This window comes from Gekko japonicus, unplaced genomic scaffold (genome assembly GCF_001447785.1).
Source record: "Gekko japonicus isolate JY-2015 unplaced genomic scaffold, Gekko_japonicus_V1.1 scaffold3599, whole genome shotgun sequence".
Lineage (NCBI taxonomy): Eukaryota > Metazoa > Chordata > Lepidosauria > Squamata > Gekkonidae > Gekko > Gekko japonicus.
Genome location: NW_015172125.1, coordinates 26889 through 40832, shown reverse-complemented (window position 1 = coordinate 40832; position 13944 = coordinate 26889). Strand labels below are relative to the sequence as shown.

General features: G+C 47.4%; 1 protein-coding gene across 1 annotated transcript; it reads right to left on the bottom strand.

Annotated features, from left to right (window-relative positions):
• Window positions 1-1151: 1151 nt before the first annotated feature.
• On the bottom strand, window positions 1152-11563 carry HYAL3 (hyaluronoglucosaminidase 3). The gene is made up of 3 exons (XM_015420995.1): window positions 10643-11563; window positions 5576-5665; window positions 1152-3252 (listed from the first exon to the last, which is right to left on the bottom strand). The coding sequence occupies exons 1-3, from the start codon at window positions 11561-11563 to the stop codon at window positions 2824-2826; spliced, it is 1440 nt and encodes a 479-aa protein (XP_015276481.1). The 3' UTR covers window positions 1152-2823.
• Between the last annotated feature and the right edge of the window lie 2381 nt (window positions 11564-13944).

Genomic DNA, 13944 nt, shown 5'->3' with positions numbered 1-13944 from the left:
GGGGGACATGATTGATTGCTCTCTTTAAGTATTTGAAGGGCTGTCAGAGGAGGGCAGGGAGCTGTTCCTGTTGGCAGCAGAGGATAGGATTCACAATAATGGGTTTAAACTAAGGGCGGGAAGATACCAGCTGGATCTTAGGAAAAACGTTTTTACACTAAGAGTTGGTCAACAGTGGAATCAGCTGCCTAGGGAGGTGGTGAGCTCCCCCTCACTGGCAGTCTTTAAGCAGCAGTTGGACAAACACTTGTCAGGGATGCTCTAGGTTGATCCTGCATTGAGCAGGGGGTTGAACTAGATGGCCTGTATGGCCCCTTCCAACTCTGATTCTATGAGATCTCCAAGAGTTACAACTGATCTCCAGTCTACAGAGATCAATGCCCCTAGAGAAAATGGCTGCTTTGGAGTGGGGACTCTATGACATTATAAGTTGCTGAAATCCCTCCTCTCCCCAAAACCTGTCCTCCCCCAAATCTTCAGGAGTTGTAACATTGAGTTGGCAACCCCACATACAAATATTCTGTAATTACTATTATTATCACATACGTCTGCTGTCCAGGCAAACGTCGTATTATGATATTTCACATTCAAGGAATAATTTATGGATAAAAGGTAAATGTTGACATTTTTCCAGATTTAATTTTTGCTACTTGTCTGATGGTATATAAGATCCATATATGATACTCCACTACTGTAAGCTGAGCGTCAATGCAGAGAAAGGCATAATATACATCCCATTTGTATTTGTCAGAAAACACACAGAAAAAAGTTTCGAAGATGTTTTTATTTAAATAAAATCATCCGTTATTAGCCCATTAATTTATCATACTGTTCCTCTAATTCATCTTTAAGATTGGGCTTTAACTGTCTAGGGACTGGACTGCATGCAAATAAACCGTGTGAGATTGTGACTTATTTTAATAAAGATGGTATTATTGGAGCAAATGTGCTTCAATGACGATTTGAAGATGCTGTTGGGTTTCCCTTTTTTTTGTATTCATAGCTATGTATCTATTTCAGTCTCCTGTTTTCATATGTATATGCTCGTAAGTTCAAATGTGTGCATGTGTTACAGAATGCCCTCTTCCAGCTGAATGATACCAAACCACCCTCTCCCCACCAAAAAAAGCCAAGCCATAAAAACTGTGGTACACAGCACCTCCCAGTGGTGTTGCTTGTGAAAAGGCAGCATACTGGACAAAAAAAACCACACTGCAAACCTAGCCTGGTGTTGCTATTTCCTGATGCATTCTCAGTAGTCTAGATGTATGCAGGATCAACTGCACACAAGGGCATACAATCATGCTGACAAGATGAACATGCATACAGCAAATGTGCGGGCAAAAAAGAGAACCAACATGGAGGCATATTTGAACAGACACATATGACACATACAGCTACCCATAATTGTACTCTGAGAAAATGTCACATCTGGTTAGACCCTAATGTGCAATGCCATTGTGGGCTTGTGTCATGCCAGCTGCTGATGGGATCTATGGTAAGGCAGTTTTAAATCTGCTATTATTATCTTTATTACTATATTACTGTGTTCTTATGAACTTCTGGAATTAGTATAATCGCAAAATGGAATCTCTGTGCAACAGTTGCCCCAGTTGCCTAAACACCCACATTCTACACTGTACTCAAAATCTCTATTGTGGCATTGATCTAGGATTAAAATAGCCTTTCCCAAGCTACACAAATTGGTATTTGGGCAAGTGGGTGCAAGATCCTTGTAGCTGAAGCACAATAAAGAGGGTAAGTTATCTGGAACTTGGATAACTATTGCACAACTATTGCATTAAAAACACACCAGAAAGAGGCACAGAATCCATTGTGGAGATGTGCTGTGCTGGGGGTTTCGACCCCTCTGCTTTTTTACGGCTATCGGGGACATTTTATGGAGGAAGAAGGGAAAGAAGAGGTCATAACAGAGCAGATGAGATGACCTACAGTTTCAGACCTCTTGTCGCCTTCAAGGGCCTATCTACACATTATGTTGAGGTTCCATGACCAGAGTTTAGCCTTAAGAAGCAGCTGTGGTGATGGTGGCCTCAAAAGAGGAGGGGGCAATTTAGTTTTTTCACTGATACCATTTCCTCTTATTGAAACTGGAGCCTGAAGGTTGTGTTTAACCACAGTAGGCAAAGTGACAGTGGGCCTGTCTCCCCCCCCCCAAAAAAAAATTAAGGTGAAAATATATCAAGGAGTGGTCATTTCAATGGGGAAAACTACACAGGATTAACGTTCTCCTTCCCCAGTGCTGTGGCCCCAATTAATATTTTACTCACCTGCAGTTGTTTTTAAACACACACCGGAGGATCCAGTCACAAACGTTCAACATAACATGCAGTTTGTCCCTATGCCACAGTATTTAGCAAATAGGAGGAGCATGAATGAAGATCATGACATAATGGGGAGAATTTTAATTTCTTTCTGCCCTGCCATGTACAAATTCTAAATACCTATAGATGTATGTAATGTCTTCCCAATGCTATAACTGTAAACAAGTTCCCAAAATGTTCACCTCTTTTTAATATACAGGACGTGTTATAGTGCAAAGTTCCAAAACCGAACAGTGTCTCTTACTTTAGCACCAAAAGCTTCACATAACTATAAAACAGTGAAGCCATTATGCTTAGAAATACTATCTGGCCTGTGTCAGTGTAAATACAATACAGAGAAAGTGTGTGTGTGTGAGGGGGTGTGTCTTGCAGTTTGCCCAAGACAGGATGTCCCTTAGTAGACCCATTGTTTGTATTCTCTGGAGCACTGAGGCTACCCTTCATTAAATACTGGAGACTGCTGGACCTGCATAAATAGTTATCTGAGCTCTGCCTTTTCATCATAAATGGAGGGAGGACAGATGTTTGACTTCCCAACAACACTGTTGTCATGAGCTGTATCATAGAAATAATGATATTGTGGGGCTAGATTGAACTCGACTCCTTGGACGGGCTCTGTCCACTGTGGCCTCTCACACCAAGTACCAGTCCATTCAGGGTAGCAGTGGCACTGGAAGCGCTCCCATGCTGAAACTTCGTGGTCCACAAAGTCTGTCACAGTGGGTTCCCTTTCCCACTGCTGTGGACTGAGGTGAGGGAAAGCTCCCAGGTCATCCGGGTTCTGCCTCACACAACGTCCGTTCCCATGGCACAGCTGATGGCTGCATGTGCGGGCAGCTGTGGTCACATTGACTACATATGGCCCCAGCGTGGTCACAATGTAACGGTGAAGGCTCCTGCAGCTCTCCTAGAGGACAGAAAGCCAGAATTACAGGTTGGAATATTCTAGTGGCTGGTCCAACTGACTGGGAATGGCTGCTTCCACATGGAGGTTTTTCTCTACTTCAGCATCTAAACCAGGCCCATAGCTAGAAGGTTTTTCTGGGGGGGGGGGGGCTGGGGGGGGTGCTGGGGGGGCATTTGGGGGGTTGGGAGGCAGAGATGACTGCCAGAGGATGCGCAGTCCACCAGCCCAGCCGCTGTCAAGAGCACTTGGCTTCAAGCTCCTCGTTGGGGAGTTTGGGTGTGTGTGTGTTTGTGTGTGTGTGCAAGCACCCCAGGCCTTGCACCCCCAGTGGGTTTCACAGATTCCTGAGAACACAAGGCAGCCCTCTGCCCTCAATGCCCATCCTGGTAAGGGATATCAGGTTAGCGACCCATCCTCTTCTGTCAGCCCCACAGTAGGAGCTGGAATATCAGGGAACTGGGGAGAGGCAGGAAACCCCCGGCTCTCAGGAGTTCTCTGGCTGGCCATCTGCAGAATGGATGCCTGACGCTGCCATGGGAGGGAGGGAGGCAGGGAGGCAGAAGGGGAAAGGGCCCTTGACTCGCCCGGCGTCGCCTCCTCCCCACAGAAGCTACAGAGTGGCTCAGTTGTCGGCAAAAAACAGCCAGAAGTTTCGCAGGCCAGCCTCTGCATGCCAGCCGGGCAGCCCAGACTGGACAACTTCTGCGGGTGCTATGGCCAGGCAGGCCGCCCTGGGTCCCGCCCAGCTGCCACTTACGCCACTGCCTCCCACTGCCAATACCCTGCCCCCTGAGTTCCAGGGAAGATTGGGGGGTCGGGGTGGGGTCGACGGAGTAGCAGATTTGGGAGGGGGCATCGCCCCTCCCGCCCCTACCTACAGGCCTGGTCTAAACTACTTTTTTGTTTTGTTTTTTGGAGCATCAACACAACGCCACACTCTAACCATGCTCCAGTTGTCCTTTCCCTTCCCCTAGGACATTATTGCCCAAACCTGGTTTGCTACAACCTTTGGGGGGAAAGTTCACTCCAAGCACATTGTTGTATTGTCTTGATGGGATAACACTGCTAGCTGAGCACTGGCAACCGGCAGGAGCTATAGGGAGCAGGGTCACACAAAATAGGCATTACGGCCTTCCAGTGTGAACCAAAAAATGACATCAGCACATTGGTGTGACACTCTAGGATTCCACCTGTACTCTATAGTAAAGCGTATTCCTCAAACATATTTTCCCGCCCTACTATACTGAGTGGCAGTGAGCACCCAAGCTCACGGGTAGGAGGCCGGGGCCCACCCTACAATAGGAAAGGGCCCATTTTCAAGGGTTTTACCTGCATTGCTGCCATTTTCCTTCCATCAGCTCCCTGTGGCAGCTATTTTCTTTACCACTGCACCAAAAAAACTTTTTGTGGGCTTAAAAAACAAAGATTAATTGCCAAGGTGCCATAAAGCTATACCATGCCCTCTGGTGGTACAGTTGGGGAGATATGCAGGGGAAATGGTGGCTGATAGAGGAAGTGCACACAAAACTCCTGTGTGAAAGGTCTGTTGCCAATGTGAATGCCTCTGCATTCACAGCAGCAGTGAATGCAAAATCAAGAATCCTTGCCATGTGGACTAAGCCAATGAGTGGTTCTAGCAATAGCCATTATACAGAAGCAACCCACAGGGCCAGCAAACTCACATGTTATTTAGGGACTAAGTGCTGGAAGTGAAAGACTGTGCAACATGTCTGCAACCAAGCACATAAGTACTCAAGAGGGGGCAGTAGAGGTAATATGGTGGACAGGTCAATTCCTTTGCATCCTTTCTCTTGTCTGTTTACTGCTGTATCTTTATTAACCCCAAATCCTAGTCTAAAGGACTTCCTTCCAGCTGCTTCTCTTCCTGTTTTTGTGTATTCTCTCTCTCTCTCTCTCTCTCTCTCTCTCTCTCTCTCTCTCTCTCTGTATGTCTGATCTCCATGACAGCAATGTGTGCTCTCTGAATCCCTCTCCATCCTGGCTTAGACAGATAGCTAGAATGCCTGTAATGCCTTTCCTTTCACAGCATGGTATTTCTTTAACAATCAGCAACATCCATTTCTTTTCTAAAGGAACAAGCCTTGTGTGGACCTTATTCCAAAAGCACCCCTCCCCTTCTGCTAAAGCGAAGAACATTTTGGGGCAGTAGAGTATTCTGCCATCAAACTAAAATGTGGGGCGGTGGGGGAGAATATGCTTCCAAACAGCAACCGGGACCACTCATGTTGTGACAAAAGGTGGACCTGTTTTCTGCCTGAGTTTGTGTCTTAGGGAACATAAGAAACCTCTTAGGGATACTCACAGGTGAATGGGAATAGGAGAGGTCACCCCAGAGTGCAACCCCAGCAGCTCCAAGTGCTGCACTCTCTCCAATGGTGTATACCAGGTCAGTCTGAGTGAGAAAAGAAACATCTTCAGGATTGGGACACACTATATGCATTCAAAACACATGTTGTTACTGCTTGGGCAATATTAACAGTGCATTAGCCTGACTTCCTGCTTGGTTACAGGCAATACATTTTTTATGACCGTGATACAGCCATTGTTGCACATTCCATTCTGCTACCTCACCACGTCCTCTGACAGAGCATGTTTTGCAGGGCTTTGTAATGCTTCAAAAATCTGCCAGACTTGTCCGAATGTTTCTTCTTTATCACTACCCTGCTGGACTGGCCTTCTCCAGCTGCTCTGACGCAGGACTCGCTAGCTGTCAACGCTCTGATGATCCCCACTAATTAGTTAAATGAGTTATTCTCTCTCTCACATTCATATAGGGTTGCCAAGTTCATCTTCCACCCCCAGCGGGGGACTTTGGGGGCGTTCCTGGAGGGGGTGGGGCATCCCCAACGTGATGACGTCACGTTGGGGACGTCTGCCGCCCCCACCCCCACGCCGGATCTCCAGAAACGGCAGTTCTCTGCATTTAAAGTAGCCGGCAGCCAGCATTTCCCCTTTAAGAGCAGCTGCGTTTCCCTTTTAAGAACGAAGCTGGCATTTCCCTGCAGCTTGCGGGAGTTCGTGCTTGGGATGAAACACGGGTTGCACACACTTAAAGGGAGAGAGATGGGTGGCTGTGGGTGTTGGGGGTGGGGCTTCCCGCTGGCCAAAAAAAAAAAGACAGCATGTAGTATGAAACAGCCCTAATAGCCTAGACCAGTGGTGGCGAACCTACACGGTTGCCAGAGGTGGCACTCAGAGCCCCCTGGCAAACCGGGGGGGGTTGGCAACCCTACATTCATACAGTGTGTAAATGGACCTGGGGTGGATTAAGGAGGATAGCACTTCTGTACCATATAGAGTAGAAAATTAATATGACGAATATGGAGTATTCCCTTGGCCAGCTATGGAAAAGCAAAGATCCATCATCGTCTTTCCATAGCCAGCTATGGGAACTCTTTGTGATGGTGGTCCTCCAGATTGCATGTGCCCTGACCTCAATAGCCAAGGCTAGCCTGATCTCATCAGATCTCAGAAGCTAAGCAGGGTCGGCCCTGGTTAATAGTTGGATGGGAGCCCACCAAGGAATACCAGGCTTGTCACGCAGAGGCAGGCAATGGCAAAGCACCTCTGAATGTTTCTTGATTTGAAAACCCCACTAGGTGTCCCCATAAGTCAGCTGTGACTTGGGGGCCAAAAAAAAAAAAAGCATGTAGCATGAAACAGCCCTAATAGCCTAGACTATCTTGATGCTGTCAGACTTTGGAAGTCAAGCAGGATTGGTACATGGATGGGAGACCACTGAGGGAGGGAGGGGGCTTTATGCAGAGGAAGGCAATGGTAAACCACCTCTGCTCATCTGTTGCCTTGTAAAACACATGAGGGGGGATTTCATGGGGTCCCCGTGAGTCAGTTCCAGTTTGACAGCACACTTTACCTTTAGACTGCATGTGCTTGGTCTGGACATTTGCACAACCAAAATCACAGAATACTATTATCTACCACGGACTCTTAATGATATATGCAGAATGCCAGCAGATTCTATTTTGCCTTTTTTTTCATTTCCAGGGTTAATAACAGCATGGGGGAGGCAGTTTCAGTCAGCACAATGGCACAGGGAGGAAAGTTTAAACCTCTTCTTCTCCATACACTGCAATACCAGTCTGAACTGGGTTCCTCTGCAGCCGTTATTTTGTTTTTTTAATGCCGGGAAGATCCAGTCATAGATCTCCCAGTGCCAGGTTTAATTTGGTCCTAAGAATATCAGCTTTCCTTTTAAATCAGAAAACACATTTTTAGTCTTCATTGGCTGGAAACAAAGGGTATAGAAACACCATCAGTGTGTGATAAAGTCTTGAACTGGGGGGGGTTCAACAGGGGGGGGGGAGTTATGTCTAATTCCCTTTCCTTTCTTTGCCATGGCTACCAGACCAGTTCTTTACCCTTCTTCCATCTAATGCTTTAAAATCATCTGAACAATTTTTTTAAAAAATATCTTTCATGATTTTGAACTGGGAATTGGGAAAATACAATTATACCAATTTACCTAAACGAATATTTCATTCTGACAGCAGAAGTAGGATTTAGGGGCTGAGGGATTTAGAGGATTTTAGGCCTATGACCATAGGAACACTATGGGGAAGACTAAGGGCCAAACTCAATGTGACATGATTTTACATGAGTTCCTAATGGGGAGTGGCAGCCATATTGCAGCTATGAGTCCCTGGTGGCAACTTCATTTGAAAGTACCAGGGGAGTAGGTTTGCCAAGCTCCAGGTGGGACCTGGAGATCTCCCAGAATTATAACTGATCTCCAGACTCCAGAGATCAATTCTCCTGGAGAAAAAAATGGCTGCTTTGGAGGGTGGACTCTATGGGATTATACCCCACTGAGTTACCTCCAAGAGGTATCTCCAAGAATTCCCCAACCCAGAGCTGGCAATCATATGGGCCTGATTTGCACCAAGACTTCAGCAGAGGGGGAAGAGGGGCTCCTGCTCCCCCCTACACACACACTGTTTTCAAGACATTATTTGCCCTGTTGGGGACTCACATGCCCTCAATCCTTACATGTGTAGCCTCCTGACAGGGCAAAAATTGCCCCCACAGCCCATGGGCCATTTCAGCTCCAGACCAGAAAACAGCACGGGGGGGGGGGGCAGGCATCAATCCAAATTGGGTCCCCTGTAGCACTTTTACATGGATGTAAGTCTTCACCTCCTGCAGTTCATAGTCCAGAATGGGCACATCCTCCAGCATCCTCCCTTCTTTAGCACACCCCACACATCTCTCAGCAAAGGGGAGGAGGGGGCTTACAACACCCTCAGCCAGCTCTCTCCCCAGCCCTCAGTCCACCCTCTGATTTCTTAGATTTGGCCAGGCCTGTCCTCCTCAACGGCCTTGAGGTAGTGCCTAATAAAGGTCTGCCTGGAGATGTGATCGCCTAGGGGCTCTGCCAGTGCCCTCCAATTAGGGGTGGGGCCTGGCTCATTCCCAGTTTCTCAGCCAATGGGCCTCCCTTGGCGCATCCCTCCTTTATTGGCTCTGCCTGGCCTAAGGCTTCAAAACAACCTCCTGCTGGCTGCCACTGCTGCCCAGAAGTCACCATCCCCTTCCTCAGCCTGTTTCCAGCCCCCTCCAGGGGCTCTTTCCCCTGGCCACTTCCAGCCCCCTTGGTCTGTGGATGGCTGCTTCATTTGTCCCGCTGTCCTTGGGTGTGCTGGCAATGGTGAGGCCTCCTCTCTGCTCCCCCCAGGCTGCTCTTGGCAGGTGATTCTTGCCTTCCCTGGCTACTTTAACTGCTGCTGCGGCCCTCCAGTCCTGTTCTGCCAGGCCATATGCACGTGGGGAAGACTTTTTCCTGCTCCACCAATGTTGCTGCCTGGCTTGGTCCTGGCTTGGGTTGCCAGGTCCCCGCTGGCCACCAGCAGGGGATAGGGGGTAGGGTCGCCACATCCAGACTGGCAAAATCCTGGAGATTTGGGGATGGAGCCTGTGGAGGACAGGGACCTCAGTGGTGTTCACTGCCATAGAGTCCACTCTCCGGAGAATCCATTTTCTCCAAGGGGACTGTAGTCTGGAGATGAGCTGTAATTCCAGGAGATCCCCAGGTCCCACTGGGAGGCTGACATCCCTAGTCCTGGCACTGATAGTGGGGGTGGCTCCTCTGCCCTTGATGTTGCTGTGGCCTCTTGGCCTGCCCCAGGAGCTGCAGGTAAGTGCACAGAGGACTTTGCCAGCCCCAGATAATGGAGCTGCCACCAGGGACTCACAGTTGCAATATGGCTGCCAAGTAGGGTTGCCAGCCTCCAGGTGGGGCCTGGCGATCTCCCGCTTTCACAACTGGTCTCCAGCTGACAGAGATCAGCTCCCCTGGAGAAAATGGATGCTTTGAAGGGGCGACTCTAGGGCACTGGACCAGGCTGAGGCCCCTCCCCTCCCCAAACCCCGCCCTCTCCCGGCTCCACCCCCAAAGTCTCCAGGTATTTTCCAAACCAGATTTGGCAACCCTACTGCCAAGTCACCATTGGGAGGTTGTGTGAAACACAACATGTGGTTTGGCTAGGGATCCCAAGTCCCCCTGGGGGGCGGGGAAACCCCCGCCCCAGAGGCCCGTTCCCCAGTGGTGCCAGATCGGGCCCCGGGGGGAACTCCACCCCAACATGCGCATCACCCGGAAGTGACGCGACCACGCTGGACACACTGGGGGTGGGGCCACGGCCATCCAAGGTAAAACTCTATGGTTTTCCCTTGTATGGCCGTGCCCCGCCCCCAGTGTGCCTGGTGTCCTCCTGTCACTTCCGGGTGATGTGTGTGTGCTGTGCGCTTTGCACACACGCGCACCAGACACCAGCCGGGAGCCCCCCGCTCCCGGCGAAGATCAACTTGGCAACCCTAGGTTTGGCCCTAAATTCCATTTGACTCAGTGGGTCATTTCTGAGAAATCACAGTGCCATCCTAAGCAGAGTAACACCCTTCAAAGCTCATTGACTTCAACAGACTTAGAAGGCTGTAATTCTGTTTAAGTTTGTGCTGCACATGTAGAATTGGCTTGTTAGAGCAGAAACCTAGACCTTTTGTGCACAGATTCACATAATGGTGTCGTTCCTTGTTTCTATGCAATATTTTTATCACAGTACACTACCAAATGCAATGAAGTGAACAAAGTGTTGGATCTGATACCTTTTAACCATTGCTTTTCTTTAGCCTAACCATCTGAGAGGATAAACTGGGGGGGGGGGCTGTATGTCAGCCTAAACTACTACTTTTGAGAAAGGGCAGGATAACAATATAACACACAAATCATCTACCAGTGGAAGGTAAGCTTACCAAAGAAGCAAGCTTCCATCCAGATAACAGTGTTAGCTTGCATTCACCTACATGGAAGAATCTCTACTTGCTGCATGCACTCTCAGCGTCTCTCAGTTCTTACCTCAGCAAGGTACCTTGGGGAGTGTCTGTAGGAGACCCTGGAATACGCAATCACAGGTATGGGTGGCTTCAAGCCGGACTTTGCCACACGGAATGCCTCTCTTAGGCGGTAGTGAACATAGCGCTGGTGTTTAGATAATGGGAGCTTTGGGGGGAGATAGATGCTGGGAAAGAGGGCTGAGGAAACTTCCCAAAGCCACTGGAGTCGATCGTTCCACTGAACCTCCTTGGGGTGACAATGGCCAGAGTAGTTCTTTTCTTTCTCCCAGTTGTCATTGAAGCAATCGGGGAATCGGTAGAAGCCCCAGAGTCCCTGTGGCCTCAGCTCCTTCCCCACAGCCAGCATTCTATCCATGAACACTTTAGCAGCCTGTTCAAACTCTTCCTCTGCCAAGTAGGATCGTTCCTTAGCAGGCAGATCTGGGAATCTTTCCTGCACCCACTGTTCAGAGGCCTCCCTGTATATGATCTTGGGCCCCCAGTTCCGTCTCCAGAGAGGCCGCCACTCCTCCCAGTCAACCACAGCCAGGCCTTGGAAATCAGGGTACAAAAGTTCTGCAATTTCTTTTGAGAACCTCTCTAGGTGTTCCTTCAGATCTGCTTTCTGAGGTATTCCACCATTATGCCATTCACCCTCAGATGAGATGTAGGGATAGAGTCCAAACTTATTTTTGTAAAAGATAGTCATGTTCTGGCCATAAAATGCATTGCCTTTGTTCTCAACAATACCATAATCTCCAAGAGGTAGCGCAATCCCAAAATGTTCTTCACATCTTGCTGTAGGCAAGTTCCATACCACAACAAATGGCTCATTTTGGAAAATGGGACCAGCAGTTGCCTGGTCCAAGCTATGTCCTTTCAAGTGCTGTGAGGCTCCAAGGCAGAAGATGATGGAAATCCAGGTTGCTCTTTTCAGGATCATGGTGGATGTAATAATCCAGTATATCTTTTAGGGCCTTTCCTGTTTTATGAATACATGTCCTAACAGGGAGAAAGGAAGGAGAGACTAAGAGTTGCTCCTCAATTTATCTCCCCCCATTAACTAGATGACACACTCATCACACACATGCTCATCCCACAGTTCCAGAGTAGTTTCCAAGCTGCATTTTAACCTTGGGGGATCTTGGCATACTATGTATTTAAAACACCGCTGCTTACCCTAGCACAGTGATCCCCAGCTGTGGCACTTGTGGGAACTATGGTCCCCACCAGTGGGTTTCCTGGCACCCATTTGCTTCTTCAGCAAAGGCTTCTCTTTCCCAAAGCAAAGAGTCAGTCCAGATTTTCCCCACCTCTATGGAGCAAGAAGTGCTTCAGAAGAACTAAGGCAGCATCATCCTTGTGTTTGCAGATACCACCCATTCAGAAACATTCTCCATCACAGGAGAATGCTTGGCTTGCAGATTCCAAACATCTTGTGATTGGCCCCAGCACCCCATGGCAGCCATTTTGTGAGTGCTTCCGTAGCAGCCATTTTGTGGTGGTGCCCATTCCCATCCTCAAAATTCCAAAAGTGCCCAGAGGACTAAAAAAACATTAGGGACCGCTGCCGTAACTACATCAATCCTGTTATTCTGGGTTAAATGCTTCGGGGAAAGAGGCTTTAAGGGTGGATTAAATTTGTGAAGGCAAAAACGAAGCACCAAGAAGACTGCAGTTGTGTAGCAGAGTGTTGGTTGGTGTGTTAAAATTACCCAAAGTCATCTTATTTGTGAGCAGAGAAGCTGTTTGAATTATACAGGAATACTAGGAAGGATGGCTCTAAACAACCAAGTATTTTTCCACAATGGAGAGGCACAAATGCCCAGTCTGTGCTGCTTCCACTGTTGGTTTGGACTTGTTTGCTCTGTGTCAATCCCCCCTTTGCTTCATTTTCCACTCCAGTCTGAAAGAACACCAAGCCTTAAAAACGGCAGGCTAGGATCCGTCTCCTGTTTAACTGTTTGTTTCCAATTGGCTCTGTATTGGGCTTTTGAATGTTCCTCAAGTGTTCTTTGGGAAGAAATTAAGAAAACCATTTTATTAGAAGGCCATCTCCTCTGATTCAGCCTATCCAACTGATGGGTTGGTTGAGTTCATGATTAGAACCTGGCTGTTTGTCTTACAGTTCCAGTTATCATCACACATACAATCCCTTGCAATGAAAGGGCTGTCAGGATTCATGTCCAAGCTTTCTTACAGATTGGGCAGTTCACAGATGGGCAGGGATTTGCCATCACGTAGGGACCCTTAACGCTAGCTCTAAATCAGCACACTGTTTTCCTTTAGGATAGAATATTGCAGCCATCACCTGCCTGTATTACAATATTTCCTATTTGTAGTGATATATCCTGTCTCCTAACATAAACAGAAGTCTTATGGCACCTTCAAAGTTAACAATACTTTATTTCAGAACAAATTTTTATGGACTACAGCCCGTTTTTTGAGGTGCAATGAATGGATTCTCACTGTGCAGACATTTTATGCAAGAAAATACAAACAAACAAACCTCGATCCAGTTATTTGTTTTGCTTTCATACCTCCTACATAAAACAACTGCACAGTGAGGTTCCATTTACTGCATCCACAAAAGTTTATGCTGGAATAAAATGTTGTTAGTTTTTAAGGTGCCACAAGACCTTTATTTTTGCTGTAAAAGACTAAAATGGCTCACCTTCTGGAATCCTTCCTCCTAGCCTGTCTCTCTTACCATATTACAGTTCACATCTTTTACTGCTACTGTAATGTTTTCACATAGTGACAATCCTCTTTGTATTTCCTGTGGGGTACAGACATCTCAAAAGGTTAACTGAGAATATTCTGGTAAGCTCTAGGTGCTAAAGCAAAGGACTTTGCAAAGCTACCTGCAAACTGAAATGCCCTAGACACAGGCTGTTATTTGGGGCAAACTGGTAGAAATGGCCCCAATTTTTCCATGCTTTTTTTTAATATATATAAGTACCCAAAGGTACACTTTTATTAATTTTTCTTTTATAATCTACAACAAACACTACAAACAGACACTCTACTACACATAACATATATACCAAGAGTACAGTTACATTATATGCTTATATCCAATTACTTAATTAATAAAAACGCTCTATCAAACACTTTCCATTCTTCTGTCTTCTGTGTTCTCGTCCTTTGTGCTATAATTGCCTAATCTTCTATTATATTTACATTATACCAATCATAAAACTTTTTCCATGTTTTTTTTTTTTTAGGGCTTCCGGTCTGGCTCCCGCGAATGGCGGACGCATCCTCGGGTTGCTCCCGAGGGCGCCTCGCCCGCCCGCGGTGGAGAAGGGAATCCGCGTGAAC

Coding starts and splice junctions, on each gene's coding strand:
- HYAL3 (XM_015420995.1), bottom strand. CDS start 11,563: ATGATCCTGAAAAGAGCAACCTGGATTTCCATCATCTTCTGCCTTGGA. Junction 5,666..10,642: donor CCCCAAGGTACCTTGCTGAG/GTAAGAACTGAG, acceptor TTTCTCACTCAG/ACTGACCTGGTATACACCAT. Junction 3,253..5,575: donor TCTCCTATTCCCATTCACCT/GTGAGTATCCCT, acceptor TCTGTCCTCTAG/GAGAGCTGCAGGAGCCTTCA.